The 19,836-nt window shown below is 33.3% G+C and overlaps 1 protein-coding gene across 1 annotated transcript in view; it reads right to left on the bottom strand.

The window, feature by feature from the left end:
• Positions 1-19,328, bottom strand: part of LOC309845474 (olfactory receptor 5AC1-like) — a gene marked incomplete at both ends in the record, with an annotated part of 47,322 nt that extends 27,994 nt beyond the window's left edge. The window contains one exon of the mRNA XM_082693508.1: positions 19,293-19,328. Coding sequence (XP_082549634.1) covers positions 19,293-19,328 — 36 coding nt within the window. The remainder of the gene's footprint in view (positions 1-19,292) is intronic.
• Between the last annotated feature and the right edge of the window lie 508 nt (positions 19,329-19,836).

The raw sequence follows: 19,836 nt of genomic DNA, 5'->3' as shown, positions 1-19,836 counted from the left end.
ACTAAGGTAATGTTGGCATCATAAAATGAGTTTGAAAGTTTTCCTTCCCTTGCTTTTTTTTGGAATGGTTTCAGGAGAATAGGAATTAATTTTTCTTTAAATGTCTGGTAGAATTCCCTTGGGAAGCCGTCTCACCATGGACTCTTGTTTGTTGGGAGATTTTTGATGACTGCTTCAATCTCCTTACTGGTTATGGGTCCATTCAGGTTTTCTATTTCTTCCTGGTTAAGTTTTGGTAGTTTATATGCCTCTAGGAATGCATCCATTTCTTCCAGATTATCAAATTTGCTGGCCTATAGTTGCTCATAACATGTTCTTATAGTTTGTATTTCTTTGGCAGTGGTTATGATCTCTCCTTTTTTGTACATGATTTTATTAATTTGGGTCCTTTCTCTTTCTTTTTGATAAGTCTGACCAGGGGTTTATCAATCTTATTAATTCTTTCAAAGAACCAGCTCCTCGTTTTGTTGATTTGTTCTATTGTTCTTTTGGTTTCTATTCATTAATTTATGCTCTGATCTTTATTATTTCTCTTCTGCTGCTGAGTTTAGGCTTTCTTTGCTGTTCTTTCTCCAGCTCCTTTAGGTGTAGGGTTAGGTTGTATACTTGAGACCTTTCCTGTTTTTTGAGAAAGGTTTGTATTGCTATATGTTTTCCTCTCAGGACTATCTTTACTGTGTCACACAGATTTTAAACAGTTATTTTCCTTATCATTTGTTTTCATGATTTTTTTTTCAATTCCTCTTTAATTTCCTGGTTGACCCATTCATTCTTTAGTAGGATGCTCTTTACCCTCCATGTATTTGGGTTCTTTCCAAATTTCCTCTTGTGATTGAGTTCTAGCTTCAGAGCATCATGGACTAAAATATGCAGGGAATAATCCCAATCTTTTTGGTACCAGTTGAGACATGATTGGTGACCCAGGATTTTATCTATTCTGGAGAATGTTCCATGTGCACTAGAGAAGAATGTGTACTCTGTTGCTTTGCGATGGAATGTTCCGAATAGATCTGTGATGTCGACCTGGTCCAGTGTGTCACTTAAGGCCTTTATTTCCTTGTTGATCCTTTGCTTGGATGATCTGTCCATTTCAGTGAGGTGGGTGTTAAAGTCCCATACTATTATTGTATTGTTTTCAATGGGTTTCTTTGATTTTGTTATTATTTGGTTTACATAGTTAGCTGCTCCCATGTTAGGGGCTGAGATATTTAAAATTGTTAGATCTTCTTTTGGACAGTCCCTTTGAGTATGATATAGTGTCATTCCTCATCTCTTATTATAGTCTTTGTCTTAAAATCTAATTTATCTGATATAAGGCTTGCCACTCCAGCTTTCTTTTGATGTCCATTAGCATGATAACTTGTTTTCCACCCCCTTACTTTAAATCGGGAGGTGTCTTTGGGTCTAAAATGAGTTTCTTATAGACTGCATATTGATAGGTTTTGGGTCTTTTTAATCCATTCTGATACCCTGTATCTTTTGATTGGGGGCATTTAGCCTATTTGCATTCAGGATAATGATTCAGAGGTATGAATTTAGTGCCATTGTATTGCCTGTAAGGTGACTGTTACTGTATATTGTCTGTATATTATTCAATATTATATATTGTTCCTTTCTGGTCCACTACTTTTGGGCTCTCTCTTTGCTTAGAGAACCCCTTTCAATATTTCTTGTAGGGCTGGTTTGCTGTTTACAAATCTTTTATTTTTTGTTTGTCCTGGAAGCTTTTTTATCTCTCCTTCTATTTCTTTTTAAGATTTTATTTATTTATTTGACAGAGAGAGAGAGAGATCACAAGTAGGCAGAGAGGCAGGCGATCATGACATGAGCTGAAGACAAAAGCTTGTATGTCTTCTTTGGAGAAATGGCTGTTCATGTCTTCTGCCCATTTATTGACAGGATTATTTGTTTTGGGGGGTATTGAGTTTAATAAATTATTTTTAGGTCTTGGATACTAGCCCTTTATCTGATACATCATTTGTAAATATCTTCTCCCTTTCCATAGGTTGCCTTTTAGTTTTTTTTAACTGGAAGGTATTATGCTGAGTGAAATAAGTCAATTAGAGGAAGACAATTACCATATTGTTTCACTCAATTGGAATTTAAGAAATAAAAGAGATGATCATAGGGGAAGGGAGAAAAATAAAATAAGATGAAATCAAAGAGGAAGAAAAACCATAAGAGTCTCTCAACAATAAGAAACAAACTGAGGATTGCTAGAGGGAGAGTGGGTGGGGAAATGGGATAACTATATGATGGGCATTAAGGAGGGCACTTGATGTACCTGAGCACTGGATGTTATATGCAACAGATGAATAACTTAAATCTACATTTGAAACTAATGATACACTATATGTTAGTTGAATTTAAATAAAATAATTTAATAAATTAAAAAAAGAAAAAAAAGAGTAATGTGAAAGAAACATCTCCATGTTGGAATAACGGAGACAGTGTTAGCTATATATATAATATATTATGTTGTATAAGAGCTATATCGCAGCCCTTATTCCCTCACAATTGCATGAAATTTTAAGAGCTATGTGTTACAGACAGCCACCAAACTCAAAGTTTAGGATTATCTTCATTCTGCAAAGTTACAAATAAGGTAAATACAAGCTATATGGCTCTCTGAATTCTAAAGTCTCTGAATTATAAAATAAAATTTAAAGCTATTGAATCATTCTTATCATGATTAATTTTTCCTATTTACTTCATTTTTCTATGAATTACTTATGAAATTTTGTAATAAATTTGTCTTCTCTACAATATATCATCCTTTCCAATCCATCACATTTTGATCACTGATTGAGAAAAATCTCAATGCCTCACTGGAATTTGAATTTCTTACATAGATATCTTACATAGATACTTTGTTATCTAAAGACAAATGGCAAAACACTATTTTTGTTTTGAAGAAGATTGTGTCATCTACAAATATATTGTCATCTACAAATATATTGTTTCTAAGTAATAGAAAATGTAGAAATCACTGCACTCTCATCCAGTTCCCAGAAAAATTGGGAAATTAGAAAGTGATGGTTTTCAGAAGCAATGTCAAAAATGCAGAAATGAGGCAGTGATTGCTGGCATACTGATTTTCACCAGTAACTTTACATGAATGAAGATATATATTACTTCTATTTTCAAACTTGTTCTTTAAAAACACAGGGTAAGGAAGAAAAGATAATCCCTCTATGCTTCACAAGATTTCCCTGTAGGATGAAATTATATTCATTCTACAGGGCTTTGTGAGTTAATCATCATTTCACCCCTACAACTAGCTCTAAGAATTAAAAGCTGCATTTCTAATTCACAGGGATTACTGTGAGACATCACAGTATCAATGAATAGGCTTCAGGAAGTAATTGTTTTCCTTTTTCTTGGTTCTCTTAATGATGCCATCATCCGAATACCTACTTTACCTGTTCCTTAAAGTCTCAAAGGTACCTTACAGTTACCATGTCTAAGTTTGAAATCAAGATCTTGTGTTATCCCACCTGAGATCATAGTTGAATTATATCTATTATACCTCTTACCTTTTAATAGTCAAGCCCCAGTTCTCCCTCCTTCAGTCATAGCCAACCACTGATCTACTCTCTGTCTTTATAGATTTATAGATTTTGGACATTTCACATAAATAGTATTATACAGTGTGTGGTTTTACTGACTTCTTTCACTTAGCATAATGTTTTATAAGGTTTTTATATTGTAGCTAATAACAGCACTTTATTCTTCTACATTGCTGAATAATTCTCCATCATATGATTTTTTTTTTCACCCATTCATTAGTTGATGGACATGGGTTTTCACTTTCTGGCTTTAATGAATAATGTTACTGTAAACATTCATGTACAAGATTTTTTTGTTTGGACATATGTTCTAATTTCTTTTGATGCTATTATAAATAGGATTATTTTTCTTAATTTTATTTTTTGATTTCTAATTGCTAGTGCATAGAAATACAATTGATTTGTTTATCAATATTGTATCCTGCAACAATGCTGAATCCATTTATAAGTTCTATTTGTTCTTTAGCATACATCTTGGGATTTTCTATACAAAAGATTGTGTCATCTACAAATATATCATTTTCTTTCTTTCTTTCTTTTCCAACTAGGTGACTTTGATTTGCCTGATTCTAAGATCATAAGGTGTATTTTTAGTTTTATTTTCTTGTGATGTCTTCGCATTTATTATCAGGATAGTGCTGGTTGTCACAGTTCAGGCTGCTATAGCAGAATGTCATAGACTGGGTGGATTACAAACAGAAATTTATTTCTTACATTTCAGAGAAGTCCAAGATTAGAGTTTAGTCCAAATTGGTTGAGTTCTGGTGAGAGCCCTTTCTGGTGAGAGTCAGTGAAGACCACTGACTTCTAGCTGTATCTTCACAGAAGAGCAGAGAGAGGAAGCAAACTGTCTTGTGACTCTTTGAAGGGTATTAATCCCATTTATGAGGGCATCACCTTATGGTCTCATCAAATTCTATTTACCTCCAGAAAGCCCCATCTCCAAATACCCTCACTTTGAGGATTCAATTTTAATACATGAATAGTGTGGGGAGGGGAACAAAATTTTATCTGTAGTACTGGCCCTAGTGAATGAGTTGGGAAATATTTCCTCCTCTGCATTTGGAAGAATTTGTAGAAAATCACTATTAATTTTTCTTTAACTGTATGGTAGAATTCACCAATTAAGCCATCTGAGATTTTCTCTGTGGAAAGTTTTAAAGTTACTGATTCATTCTCTTACTAAAGTTTATTCAGATTTTCTATTTTTTCTGGAGTTAGTTTTGGTAATTTATTACTTCCTACAAATTTATCCACTTCCTCTAAATTATCTAATTACTGGTATGGGGTTGTTCATACTGTTCTTCAGTAATTCTTTTCATTTCTGTATGCTTAGTAGTGATATCCCCTTCTTGATAACTGACCTTAGTTGTTTGGTTGTTGTTGCTGTTGTTTTGGTAGAGGGAAGATTTTATTATCTTCATATTTTTATATAAAAAAGGTATTACAAAGCCATTGTTATAGGAGAATAACTCATTTTCTATTGCTGCTGCAAAATTACCACAAACTTGGTAGCTTATACAATACAAGGTATATTATCTTATAGTTCTGGATGTCAGAAGTCCAAAGTCAGTATCACTGGGTTAAAGTCAATGTGTGACTGCTAGTGCCTTCTGGAAGTGCTAGGTGAGAATCTGTTTCCTTGGCTTTTTCAGCTTCTGGAATCTGCTTTCATTCTTTGGTTCATACCCCTTCCTCCACCTTCAAAACCAGCAATATAGCCTATGACCTTTTCCATTTTCACATCTCTTTCACTGACTAGATCCAGGAAATTTCCTCTCATTTGAAGGATTTATGTAATTAGATTGGGCTCCCTGGATAATTCTGGATAATCTCTCCATTTCAGATTCTGTACCATTAATCACATCTGAAAGACTTTTTTGCCAAAAAGGGAAACATTCATATGTTACTGAGATTGGGATGTCAATATCTTTGGGGACCACTATTCTGTCTCCCACAGAGAGATAATATCAATATTTATAATTTGTATTTTTTTCTCACAATACATATTCTCCTCGGTATATAATTATATATTTGCAATATGTATTTTTTTCTTTTTGTTTAAATTTGAGTATAGGTGACATACAATGTTAAATTAATTTCAGGTGTGCAATTTAATGATTTGACAAATTTATACATTATGCTATGTTTACCACAAGTGTAGCCAGCATCTGTCTCATTACATTTCTATTACAATATCATTGATGGTATTCTGATCTTAGTTTTTTAAATCATCTCTATTTTATTCTTGCTCAGTCTAACTAAAGAAATGTCCTTTTTTAAAAATCTTTTCAAAGAATCAGCTTTTGGTTTTGCTAGTTTTCTCTACTATTTTTCTGTTCTCTGTTTCATTAATACTTGGTCTTCTCTCTATTATTTGTCTTCTATGCTTGTTTTGTATTTATCTTGTTTTTCTTTTTCTAGTTTCTTGAGATAGACGTTTAGGCTGTTCTTTTCTATTTCTTTCCACTTTTACAGCTATAAATCTCCCTTTAAGTCCTACCTTTGGTTATATCCTGTGGTTTTGTTGTGGTTTTTTTCCATTCATCCCAAAATATTTTCTAATTTACCTTTTGTCTTGAAGTCTCTTTTGTCTGATATTAGTATAACCACTCCAGCTTTCTTATTGTTGCTATTTGCATCATATATCATTTTATAGTTAGAAGAATGGAAGCCATTTGTGTTTTTGAATCTAAAGTACATTTCCTGTAAACAGCACATGGTTGTATCTTGCTTTTATGGTGATGATAATGATGATGATGTCCAACAATCTTTGCCTTTGGGGAATTGTTTCATCTATTCATATTGAATGTTATATTGATATAGTTTGATTTATTTCTGCCACTTGCTTTTTGTTTTCAATACATCTTGTGTCATTTTTCCCCCTATTCCTCCTTTGTTACCTTTTTCATATTAAGTGGATATTTCCTACTGTTTCAATACTTTTAATGATTTTTAATATATTTTGAGTGATTTTCTTAGTGATTGGTCTAGAGCTTATGATATGCATCTTCTCTTATCATAATCTACTTCAGACTTATACTAATTTAAGACCATAGAGATAAGAAAGACATATACTGATATATCTATATGTTACAGACCCATTGTTACAATGATTGCTTAATATAATGTTTTGACTCTTAAATTAGCTGTGACATAAAAAGGAAAGAAAATATATACTTATAAAATCTGTTTTATTAACCTTCTTAATTACCATTTCTGGTTATCTTCAGTTACCATAGAGTATAATTTCCTTATTCTAGTATATGTTTGTTCCCACATGTTACCTTTGGTTGTGGTAGTCAAACATATTACATTTCTATGTCATATATATATATATATATATATATAAATTCATATATAAACATAATAATTCAATTTCATACATATCATTTAATGAATTGCTTTTTAAATCAGCTCACAGAAGAAAGGAAAAGAAAAATGTACTATGCTTTTTTAATTACAACATAGTTACCTTACTGCCACTCTGTTATTTTGTGTGGATATGTTACTGTCTGGTATTACTTATTTTTAGCCTAAAGAATTTCCCTAATTAAGGCATGTCTACTACTACTACTAGGTATGAATTCTCTCATTTTGTGTTTATTCTCGATATTTCTGTCTTACTTTTATTTTTACAAGATAGTTCTGCTGGATAGAAGATACTTGGATGAGAGTTTTTTTTTCCTCTAAGCACTTTGAATATATCATCTTACTTCATTCTACTCTTTATTGTTTCTGAGGAGAGTTGGCTGTTAATCTTTGTGGTTCTCTTATACATTATGAGGTATTTTTCTCTTTCTAATTTCAATATTTTTTCTTAATTTATGGCTTTCAACATTTTAAATTTGTGTCTAGAGATAAATCTCTGCATTTATCCTACTTTGAGTTTGTTAAGCTTCCGCATTGTGCATATTGATCATACACATTTTGGCCATGTTTTTTATGACATTTGGTAAGTTGTGCCAGTCTTTGAGGGTTTATCCTATCTCCTGTAGGCAGAATCTCTGTCTTAGGGAACTAGAATAGTGTAGGATAGAAAAGTCACTTTCATCAGCTTCCACCCTTATTCTCTCTACAGAGGAGAACCTATAAAGGTTAGGGGTATAATGGCAAAGACTGTGCTACCACTTTGCCAACACCACTGTCCTATAAAAAATTCTGGAGCATAGACCTGGGGGAGAGGAAATCTTTCAATATTCTCTGAGTGCCAGATTCTCTTGAGTGCCACTCTCTTGAGTGCCACTCAAAATACATCTGGAGGAAATACCATTTAGCTGCTAAGTTTGCTGGAATAGCTCTTTGACAACATAGACTTGCATGAGTGCAGTACCAACTCAAGTTTCATGAACTTCCATACTTCTCATCAAGTTTTCATATATTTTGTTAAGTAAGTGCTTCTCAATTTATTGTAAGCACTTTGTTCATCTCCAGAGACTGAATGATTGCCCTGCTAATTGAGCCATGTTCTTCACATCATTCTGGCAACCTCCCTCCAAGAAAGATGGTTTTTTTGTCATTTACATTTATCATATTTGTCATTCACATAACATCACATCACATCACTGAAGAAATTAAGCATTTGGCCACTTGTATTGACATCAAATACTATTTTTATTACTTATATCTATATGTGTAAAAATATAGCTAAGACTAGTGTGATCAACAAAGTCTGTGGAATCTTATTCCTATCATCATCTAAGGCTCGGGAAAAATGACATATTTTACAATTTAAATATTTTTGTTTTATCAACTACAATATGCTGTCATATCTAAAAATAAAAATTTCTGGAATAAGCAAGTAAAACTTTCACTATGTGCAGATGACATGATGCTATATATAGAAAACCCTAAATACTCCACCAAAAAAACCACTAGACTGATAAATGAATTCAGTAAGTTTGCAGAATACAAAACCAATGTACAGAAATCTGTTGCATTTTTATACACTAATAATGAAGCAGAAGAGAGAGAAATTAAGAAAACAATCCCACTTACAATTGCACCAAAAAATAATAAAACACCTGAGAATAAACTTAACCAAGGAGGTGAAAAACCCTGAAAACTTTAATGAAAAGCATTGACAAAAGAAATTGAAGATGACACAAATAGAAAGATATTCCATGCTCATTAATTGGAAGAACAAATACTGGTAAAATTTCCATAGTACCCAAAGCAATCTACAGATTTATTGTAATCCCTTCAAAATGCCAGCAGAACCAGAATACATTTTTTTCCACAGAACTAGAACAAATAATCCTAAAGTTTCTATAAAACCACAAATACCCCAAATAGTCAAAGCAGTCTTTAAAAAGAACAAAACTGGAAGTTTTACAATCCCAGATGTCAATATATACTACAAAGCTGTAATATGGTACACATAAAGTAGAATAGAATAGAGAGTCTAGAAATAAGCCCATGATTATACGGTCAGTTAATCTTCAACAAAGGAGGCAAGAATATGCATTGGGAAAATAACAATCTCTTAAACAAATGGTATTGAAAAAACTAAACTGGACAGCTACATGCAAAATAATGAAACTGTATGACTTTCTTACACCATACACAAAAATAAACTCAAAATAGGTTAATTACTTAAATGTGAGATCTGAAACCACAAAAATTCTAGAAGAGAGCACAAGAAGTAATACCTCTGACATTGGCCATAGCAAATTTTTTCTGGATTTGTCTCTTGAGGCAAGGAAAAATAAAACAAAAATAAACTTTTGGAACTTCACCAAAACAAAAGGCTTCTGGCAGCAAAAGAATAGTCAACAAAAGTAAAAGGCAGCCTGCTGAATGAGAGATGATATTTGCAAATGACATATCTAATAAAGGGTTAGTACCCCAATATATAAAGAACTTCTATAACTCAACATCCAAAAACTAATCCAATTTTTAAATGGGCAAAAGACAAGAACAGCCATTTCTCCAAAGAAGACATACAGATGGCCAACAGACACATGAAAAGATGCTCAACATTACTCATTATCAGGGAAATTCAAATAAAAACCACAATAAAATATCACATCACACCTGTCAGAATGGCTAAAATAAAAATCACAAGAAACAAGTATTGGCAAGGATGTGGAGGAAAACACTCACTCACTGTTGATGGGAATGCAAACTTGTGCAGCCACTGTGGAAAACAGTGTGGAAATTTCTCAAAACTAAAACTAGAACTACCTTATGTGCTACAACATGAATAGAGTTAGAGAGTATAACGCTAAACCAAAAAAGGCAGTGAGAGAAAGATAAATTCCATATAATTTCACTCATTTATGGAATTTAAGAAACAAAACAAATTTAAAAGAAAAAGAGATGAACAACAAAAAAAAATAGACTCTTAACTACAGAGAGAAAAAAAAATGGTTACCAAAGGGGCGGGAGTTAGGGGAATGTAGGAAATAGGTGAAAGGTTTTAAGAGTATACTTATCATAAAGAACACTGAGTAGTACATAGAATTGTTTAATCACTATATTGTACACCTGAAGCTAATATAACAGTATGTTAACTATACTGGCATTTTTTAAAAGTACAGAGACATATATCATGAGAGAAGTAGATAATGTGAAGAATCTATTTGTGCATTTATCAAGTAATTAGACACATTTTGAGATTAGAAGATTAGCGAGAAAGAGGAAATGTGCAAAAAAGTCTCATTGGCCAACTAACTGACTACAAATTTAAAGAAAAAGACCTATATCCCAAATTCACAACATTCTTAAAGTCACAGTTATTTTTTTGGAGAACCATGATTTTCATGTGAAGAATGACTTTGTAAATATAGAATGTCTGAGGAAAGACAAATTCTGAGCACCCAATGGAAACTGCAGGTGCTGGTATGAGATGCCAGATTCTCTTTTTTTTTTTTTTTTAAGTTTTATTTGACAGACAGAAATCACAAGGAGGCAGAGAGGCAGGCAGAGAGAGAGGGGGAAGCAGGGTCACACTGAGCAGAGAGCCCTACAGGGGGCTTAATCCCAGGACCCTGAGATCATGACTTGAGCAGAAGGCAGAGGTTTAATCCACTGAACCATCCAGGCACCCCAAGATGTTGGTTTCTAAACACTGTTCCTCACATGAAGAAATGATGTTCCATAGAACAATCACTACTTTTATGCTTGAGGAACATTAGTATCTAGTGAGTATGGAAAATCTTGTTCATAAAAAAGAAAAAAGTATTTTTCCAAAAATCATTAGACTTTTCAAGAAAATGCAGAGGCCAGCATGAAAGAAATCCTACTGTGAAAATTTGAAACAACTTGAGGAGCCAAGAAGTTTATGGTGCTATAACAGGTTAAACGAAAAATATTCTTGAATCGTTTTTGATAATTAATAAAAGTGCAGGGGGGAGGTAAACTTCTACCTTATTGAGGGATATTAATTACTACAAAGAGCAATAGAATCATAGAGTACAATTTAGCAGCTACGGTGTGAGAAATGATTCAATATTGTTTTAACTTTGAAAGAGACAATGTCAGTATTTCTAGTGTACTTGTTTCTATAAAAGTCTAAGTTTTTGCCTTACAATATTTGACACATTTAACTTGTGGTAATAAAGTCTGACAGTGAAATATATAAATAAAATAAAATAAAAATGGGTCAATGCAAGCTGCCTTCCCTTATTTTGAAGACTGATTAATGGAGGAGTTTAAATGCCATTTACTATTATTTAAATATGATTTAAGGATGAAAAACTTATAATTACAATTATCTTCAGGATTGCTTAAATAATTTGCAGTAGGTTATTTCTAAAAGCATAATCCATAAGAATCATAATTACCTAGATGTTTATTACAGTGCAGAAACCCTGACTCTATCAAAGATCTGGTGAATCAAATAAGTCTAAATATGTGCATACTCTACCATTTCTTCCCTTAAGCTGAAGATTGCTAATGTTATATAAAAATAATTGCAAATGTTACATAGGTGTATATAAACAGAGTAGAAAATAGACACATTTTAAAAGCTCAACTGATAGTGAATTAATTTATTTCACTGTAATATAAACAAAAATGGAGTACTATTTAACAAAAATAAAACACCTTCTACAATAAGGAACTCTGAAAAGGCATTAGAAATAATCATTCCACGTTTAAAAAAAAAAAAAAATAATCATTCCAGAAAGAACTACACTCACTTTATCTGAATAGTCTATGACTATTTGATGATTGTTGAACAGAAATTAGTGTTTGCCATTTTTATACATATTTCTTTTCAGAAAACTAAATTTTATGTCAATTTTTACTATTTATAATCATTTGAAGATTTTTCTCCTCCCCTGAAGTAAAGAATATACTTTTTCCTTTTTTAGAAAAAAAAAAAAAAAAAAACCTCTATGCTTCATTAAGCATAAAAACCCAGAACAATGAAGAGAGGTACCATAGGAACTTAGCTAAATCCCCCATGAGATTTCCATTTTGATGTAAGTGTCACAGTAGTCATTAAACAGGAAAAGTTCTGACTTAATTATAATCGCCTAATCTTCAACAACTTGTTTCTCAAGGTTTAAGAAGTAACTATTGTCAAGAACTGGATATTTGCAAATGACAGTACAGACAAAAGGTTGATATCCAGGATCTGTAAAGAACTCCTCAAACTCAACACACACAAAACAGATAATCATATCAAAAAAATGGGCAGAAGATATGAACAGACACTTGTCCAGTGAAGACATACAAATGGCTATCAGACACATGAAAAAATGTTCATCACCACTAGCCCTCAGGGGGATTCAAATTAAAACCACACTGAGATATCGCCTTACACCGGTTAGAATGGCTAAAATTAGCAAGACAGGAAACAACATTTGTTGGAGGGGATGTGGAGAAAGGGGAATTTGTTGGTGGGAATGCAAGTTGGTGCAGCCTCTTTGGAGAACAGTGTGGAGATTCCTCAAGAAATTAAAAATAGAGCTTCCCTATGATCCTGCAATTGCACTCCTGGGTATTTACCCCAAAGGTACAGATGTAGTGAAAAGCAGGGCCATCTGTACCCCAGTGTTTATAGCAGGAATGGCCACGGTCGCCAAACTGTGGAAAGAACCAAGATGCCCTTCAGCAGATGAATGGATAAGGAAGATGTGGTCCATATACACTACGGAGTATTATGCCTCCATCAGAAAGGATGAATACCCAACTTTTGTGGCAACATGGACAGGACTGGAAGAGATTATGCTGAGTGAAATAAGTCAAGCAGAGAGAGTCAATTATCATATGGTTTCACTTATTGTGGAGCATGGAGGACATGGGGAGTTAGAGAGGAGAAGGGAGTTGGGGGAAATTGGAAGGGGAGGCGAACCATGAGAGACTATGGATTCTGAAAATAATCTTAGGGGTTTGAAGGGGCAGGGGCTGGGAAGTTGGGATACCAGGTGGTGGGTATTATAGAGCGCACGGATTGCATGGAGCACTGGGTGTGGTGAAAAAATAATGAATACTGTTATGCTGAAAATAAATAAAAAATAAATTAAAAAAAAAAAAGAACTGGTGTTAGTCTGCTGTATTCATGCTGCCAGAAGATTTGAGCCAACCAGGTTACAGGCAAAGGATTTTATTACTCACAGCATTATTCAGCTTTTGTGCCAGTTCCTTGAAACTTCAAGACCCACGGGAAATTGTATTCCAACAATCATTATAGATAATTCTCAACCCTGGATGGACATTAGAGCCATCCAGGGAACTTTGAAAAAATACTGAGCCTAACCCTTAACAATTCTGATTGTGTTTAGTCTATTGGGTCCTGATGTTACTATTTCTTACAGTTGCTCCAGGTAATTCTTTTTGCAGTAAAGAATGAGAACCACCAACTTATATTTTTTAGAGGAAGGTATGGTAAAAGAAAGCAAACAAGACAAAATCCAATACTTTTCATTAATTACATTACTGCTTATCTCCAGGGTCTGATGAGTAAGAGGATTATCTAGCTTTAAAATAATCCTGTGAACTGGGAGCACCTGAAATGCTCCTACTCACATTTTCCAGTTTCCACCACAAACTCCAGTTTTCTCATTTGTAAAATGAGAACAAAATAGTTCTACTTTAAAAGGTTCTCTGATGATTAAGTGAGGTAATACTTATATTTGGAACACTGCCTTAAATGAATGTCATATAAATGTTTGCTAAATAAATAGATCTTTATATGGTATATCTCATATGGTAAAAATGTTTTCAAAATGCATAAATTTTATGTTTATACTTTAAAATTACATAAAAACATATGTATATTCTTTTAAAAAAAGAACATATGTATTTTTCACTAAATATCTATGTATGTTCTTCTATATTCTGAGACTTATGGTAAGCTGTGTCACTTGAGAATATTCAACTCAATCCCATTAGTGACTACTGAAAGAAGAAATAGCTCAGTAAATTCTTATAAAGTAGTTCCCTAGAAATTCACTTTAGCACCATGTTCCTTCCAAGAAAACATTTATAAAGTAGTTCCCTAGAAATTCACTTTAGCACCATGTTCCTTCCAAGAAAACATTTTTATTCAATCTATGAAAGGAGAGAACAGAATAGAAAGAGAACATATAAATAGTTTTCCAGAATTCACTGAATAGTTTTATGTCCTTTTATTCACTCTGCTAAAAATCTAGCCAGTACAATCCAAATAACTATGATTAGAGTAACAAAGTACATATGTAACTGGGAAATGTACCTTGTGCCATAGTAATTTAGAATGAATCTTTTAGTCTACGTCTTCTCAGTGTGCTGGGATATACACCCTCTGGGAGAGGGAGAGGGCTTAAAATGCTGGGTATCAGTAGAACCTAAAAAAATGTTACTGAGGATTTCTGCACTCATGAATGATACAGGAGGCTATTGTCATCATGTAATGTTCTTTAAAGGAATTTAAAATTAATGTGAAGCACAAAGAAAAATAACTTGAATACAATGAGTGGAGAAAAAAATTGTAAAATGCTCAAGATTAAAATTTTCTACAACAAAAAAAGAACACTATGGAAAGCAAAAAATATAGATTGAAGAATTAAAGGATGAAGACAGCAAAATTTATATGGAATTGTAGGGAGCTACTAAGAAGATAAAAAGGGGAATTTCATGGCAGAATAAATTAGCCAAACATCTTTAGATGTAGGAGGGTGGATGCAGGATACTTTGTAAAGGAAGCTAAATAACTACTTACCTAAGCAGAGTTGAGAAAGTTTTGGACAAGATTTTTTGCTTTTCTCTTCGGTAGACCTGGGAGAAGATATGTGAACTAAAAATGTTACAGAGCAAACAAGGTCAAATAAAGGAAAATCATAGGGATCTTTTTTAATGTTCAGCAGTCTAGAATAAGTATGATGTAATTATTTCATTAATTTTTCTTCTCTCTGTTCTCTGTTGAAAGTTGCAGAAATAAAGCAAAACACTTTACAATAGCTCCTCCCTGAATCTGACAAACCAAATTATAGCTATGCTCACTTTAAATATTGTTTTGCTATCTTGCTTCTCAGAAGTATCTTCTGAAGTTCATTTTTGACTGGTGGGTCAAAATGATTGAGAAATTTTCTGAAGTTAATATTATGAATTTGATAATGTGTGCATATTAAAGATTGAGAACTGGTCATTTCCAAATATATTGTAGAAGCCAGTTGACTATAGCTATCAATTTATTCCATAATTGAGTTGTAAAGGGCCAGGAACATTGACATTGATGGAGCTCAGGAAAGAAGAAGCAAGTAAGAATCCGTAGTTGACAAGGACCTGATTTGAATCAAGATTAATAAGGGCTGATATTAATAATGATTGAATTAATCAATACACTATGTAATTTGAATCCCAATTTAAAGTCTCTCATTATTAACCCAGTACTCATTAGAAGAGATGTTTGGGGATTGGTAATGGAAATGTTGGCTAATAATGCCCATTGCTCCTCACACAAGAATTGGAAAGTTATTTAGTGAAACTGTTATCTAATTTCCTGTCACCAAACTTTTGCAAATTTCCCTTGGGTAGTTCCTCATTATTTCAAATAATTACCATTCTCTTGGCACCCTGTTAAACTTTTTTTTCCCCATAGAAGCAAAGATGATCACTCTCAAGGCTGGTATAACAGAAGTCATAACATAAGCTATATTTCAATCATTATAGTTGTTGGCTTCATCCTTACTCTCTAAAAGCCCTGAATAAATTTGCACTGAAAGGAGAGTTCCCTTGTGCCAGTTTCTCCTCAGGTCAAGACCAAGTGACTTTTCCCTGAACTAGTCTCTTCTCACTTAATTACCCACCTGGGATATTGACCTAAGGTTATCTGTTCAGAGGGTAGTTAACTAACCCAAAAGACTGACTCTGACATTTCCTGAGCCTTTTATTTAAAAACAATCTTAAAAATTCAGTTTTATACCTCACCAAAGTAAGAGATATAAGGTTTTTTATCTTTTATTTCTAATTTATCTTCATTCCCCTTATTGGATACATGATAATTTGTAGTCTTCAATGCTCCAAGAATCCATTAATAAGAGTTATATACATATTGACAGCTAAATAAGTAACCGTGAAATCTGACAGTAGTAAATTTGTCCTAAAGTATTTACATATGCAAATTTTCAAGTGTTACATGTGCCCTCCCTACCTTTGTTTAACACCCTCTTAAGGTTACCCTAAAGAGGACCAATCCTCTATGGTTACAAAGTGATAACCAAAACAAACATGTTGTCTGACTAGTGATAGCCTTATATGTTGTTTAATGTGAATAAATAGTTATGGAACTTATAGATGACATGGATCAGTCTTGCTGTAGAATCCAAGTATCATATTGTTTGAGGATTCAACTTTTATGGTCATAACAAATATGTTAACATATTTGACTTCTTTGTCCTTCACTTGAATTTTAATATCATATTGATGCCAGGTTTTATTAATTACAATTATCTACTCCATTAAGAACAGGATCACCATATTGATTCAGTTCTCTGCTTGTTAACAGTGCCTGATGTATTTAACATTACACTAAGTTTAATTTCTGTGGAATTTACGACTAGATTGACAAATACTAGTCAAGAGGTGTACAGAATTCTCCTAAGGCAGCAACAGAATTTCAACATCTTCTTAACCTTAATGAAGATAAAAGCCCTGAAAAGAATAAAGTAAATGTACTATAGCCCAGCTATGGCCTTTATGAATGCACACCATGGTTGACACAGACTTGGGAAATTATAAATCCAAGATTTGACATTATTTCTGTTTAAACAGTAAAGAATGCATGGAGTTCCTTATTTTGCTCTAAAGGATATATAGTAAAATATGGACATCTGTGAGGGTCAAATCCCTAACATCATTATCATTTAAAAAGATATAGTGGTTTCTATCCTGAGCCCTTAAAGTGAATTTGACTCACCTTCATACCAGAAAAGTTTTTGTTTTTGTTTTTATTTAAGGCATACAATAGATTCAGTTGATTTATTTGTGCCCTGTGTCATCTAAACATAATTAATGTTGGCTCCTAAAAATTAATTTAATCCTTTTTATCCATATGGTTTCCATGAGATACTGGAAACCAGAAGAATACAAATTTCTCCCACACATCCTCAAATTAAAAAAAAAAAAAATACTGTTGAAAAAAAGTAAACAAAAATATCCACAAAAAGAAACCTGGGTGGTTCCATTGGTTAAGTGAAAGACTTGTGGTTCTCTTGGTTTCTGGTCCTGTCATGATCTCATGCACTGTGAGTTGGAGCCCCCTGCAGTGCCCTCCGTGAGGCTCCATGCTCAGCAGGGAGTCTTCTTGAGGATTGTCTCCCTCTGCCCCTTTCCTGACTCACATGTGCATACATGCATGCACTCTAAAATAAATAAATAACTCTCTTAAAAAATAGCCATAAAACATATCTCTCACATACCTAGGAAACAGAGAATACTATGAACTTTAATTTACAGGTAAGCAGTAAATTATACCCAAAAATTCACTCTGGAGCCTGGACCTGACTACAGAAAAGACAGAAACTCTACAGGGAAAAAGAGAGAAAGAGGGGAGAAAAAAAAAAAAAGTAGAAATGAAGCCCCAGGGTAGCAGAACATAGATAAATTCAATCCCCAAAATATAAATTTCCATCCTGAGTGAAGAAAATACCAAGAACCAGCCTGAAACTTGATAGTTAAGAGGAAAGAGAAAATCACAAGATACTTAAAACTCTCCTCCAAGGAAGGTCCTAGAAATTTGAAACTTTCACTTTACTATAGACCACCAGAAGAAGGGTATGGTGAACTACAAAAATCTAGTAAACTAACCAAACCCATTCTATACATATGTCAACACCTATAAGTGATGGTCCTGGAAAAATAACTTTTCAAAAGACCAGAACACAACTGAGAATATACACAGTAAGCTATGACAATATAAAAATTAATTCATTCCTACGTTTTCCCCCTAAAAACACCCAAACGGGACAACATGATTATAACATAGAATCACATGATACAAACTCAAATTAAACATCCTTAAATATGCAGATATATAAGAAAAATAATTTAAATAAAAAATTCTTAAACTAACAACTGATATGGACCAATATTAAGATCTGAAATAAGGTGACCAGATTCAGGAAAGAATTAAAGAAAAAACATCCTCTGATATAGACTTATATATAAGGTGCCAAGAAAAATAGATTTTTTTGCAAAAAATTGAATGTGATAATCAGTTTCCAAAAAATTATCTACATGTCCTAGTACTCATGCTCTTGTGTAGTCCCACCTACATGGAATCTGGGCTGGCCCAGTGACTCTATTTAAACAATAGAATGCAGCAAAAGTGATACAGTGCAGATTCAAGCCTAAGGAGTTGCTTTTACTTTTGGATCCTGAGAGATCACATGGAGAGAGAGAGGCCCAAAGATTCCAATATATCAGCTGATCCCAGTGTTCTAGCCATCTTCACCAATTGACCAGATTTATCAATGAGCCATGTTGGAAAATCTAAAACAATTGTGCTACAGATTACTGCTGATCAGCTGACATTATGTGGAGCAAAATAACAGCCCATTTGAGCCTGGTCAATCCACAGAATTATAAGAGATAATAATTAGATTGTTGGTAGGTCACTAAATTTTGGTGATTTTTTACAAATAAATAAATAAGAGAAATATTCAGAAAACTTATGAAAAAAGCCAAGGGAGAAAAACAAAAGTAAAAAGAGGTAAAAATGATTAGAGAAAAAAAATATTGATATAGCTGATATGCAAGTAAAATCCAACATATAGGTAATGAGTCCCTGAAGAAGAAAAATAAATCAATTAAATAGAATCATGAATATTATAATCTAAGAATACTTTTCAGAAATAAGAATATATTTATGCATCACTAATAAGTTCATTATATGCTTTGGAAAGTTAAATAAACTGTTTGAGTCATAGTATATTAAATTTTAAAGTAAAAGGAATAAATACCCTCTGGGCTTCCAGACAAAAGAAAGAATATCAGGTTGGCCTCAGATGCTTTCAATGGCAATATATAAATCCAGACATACACAGTGGAGCAATATTTCTAGAAATTTGGGAAAAGAAATTTTTAATGATTTGTATCTATGACATTATTTTTCTCTTTGTGTTTAATCTGACCCTGGTTTTAATCTGCTTTTCATGCTATCACAAGAAATGAACTTCCAAAATGTATTTTTTTATCTTGCTCATCACCTTTCAGTTGTACCTCCTTTGCCTATAATAAATCCAATTCATTAGCATGACGTAAGTGGTTTTCCATTGTTTAATCCCTGCTTACATCTCCAATATTATCTATGATATCGCCATCTTCCATCGCGTTCTGTTTCAGCTAGATTTAACCACAAGATTTCAAACTTGGAGCATTATTTTTATATATTATGCTCCCTCATTCTGGCACGAGTGCCTTGTGGACTCTTGCTAACTCATATGCTTCTAGTCCTGCATCAATGCCATCTCTTCTAGGAAGTTATCTATGATCCCCCCCCCCCATTACTACCATAAAGTAGAATTGAGCTGCATCTCTTTTATACCAGCTCTATTTCTTGTACTTCTTTTTAATTTTTTTAAGATTTTATTTATTTATTTGACAGACAAAGATCACAAGTAGGCAGAGAGGCAGGCAGAGAGAGAGGAAGGAAAGCAGGCTCCCAGCTGAGCAGAGAGCCCAATGTGGGGCTCAATCTTAGGACCCTGGAATCATGACCTGAGCCGAAGCCAGAGGCTTTAACCCACTGAGCCACCCAGGTGCCCCACTTTATAATTTTTTAAAGGATTTTATTTTTAAGTAATCTCTGTACCCAACATGGAGACTGAACTCACAA

Source organism: Mustela nivalis (assembly GCF_964662115.1).
Source record: "Mustela nivalis genome assembly, chromosome: 1".
Lineage (NCBI taxonomy): Eukaryota > Metazoa > Chordata > Mammalia > Carnivora > Mustelidae > Mustela > Mustela nivalis.
Note: the sequence above shows the minus strand (reverse complement) of the source record. Positions and strands in the feature narration are given on the sequence as shown.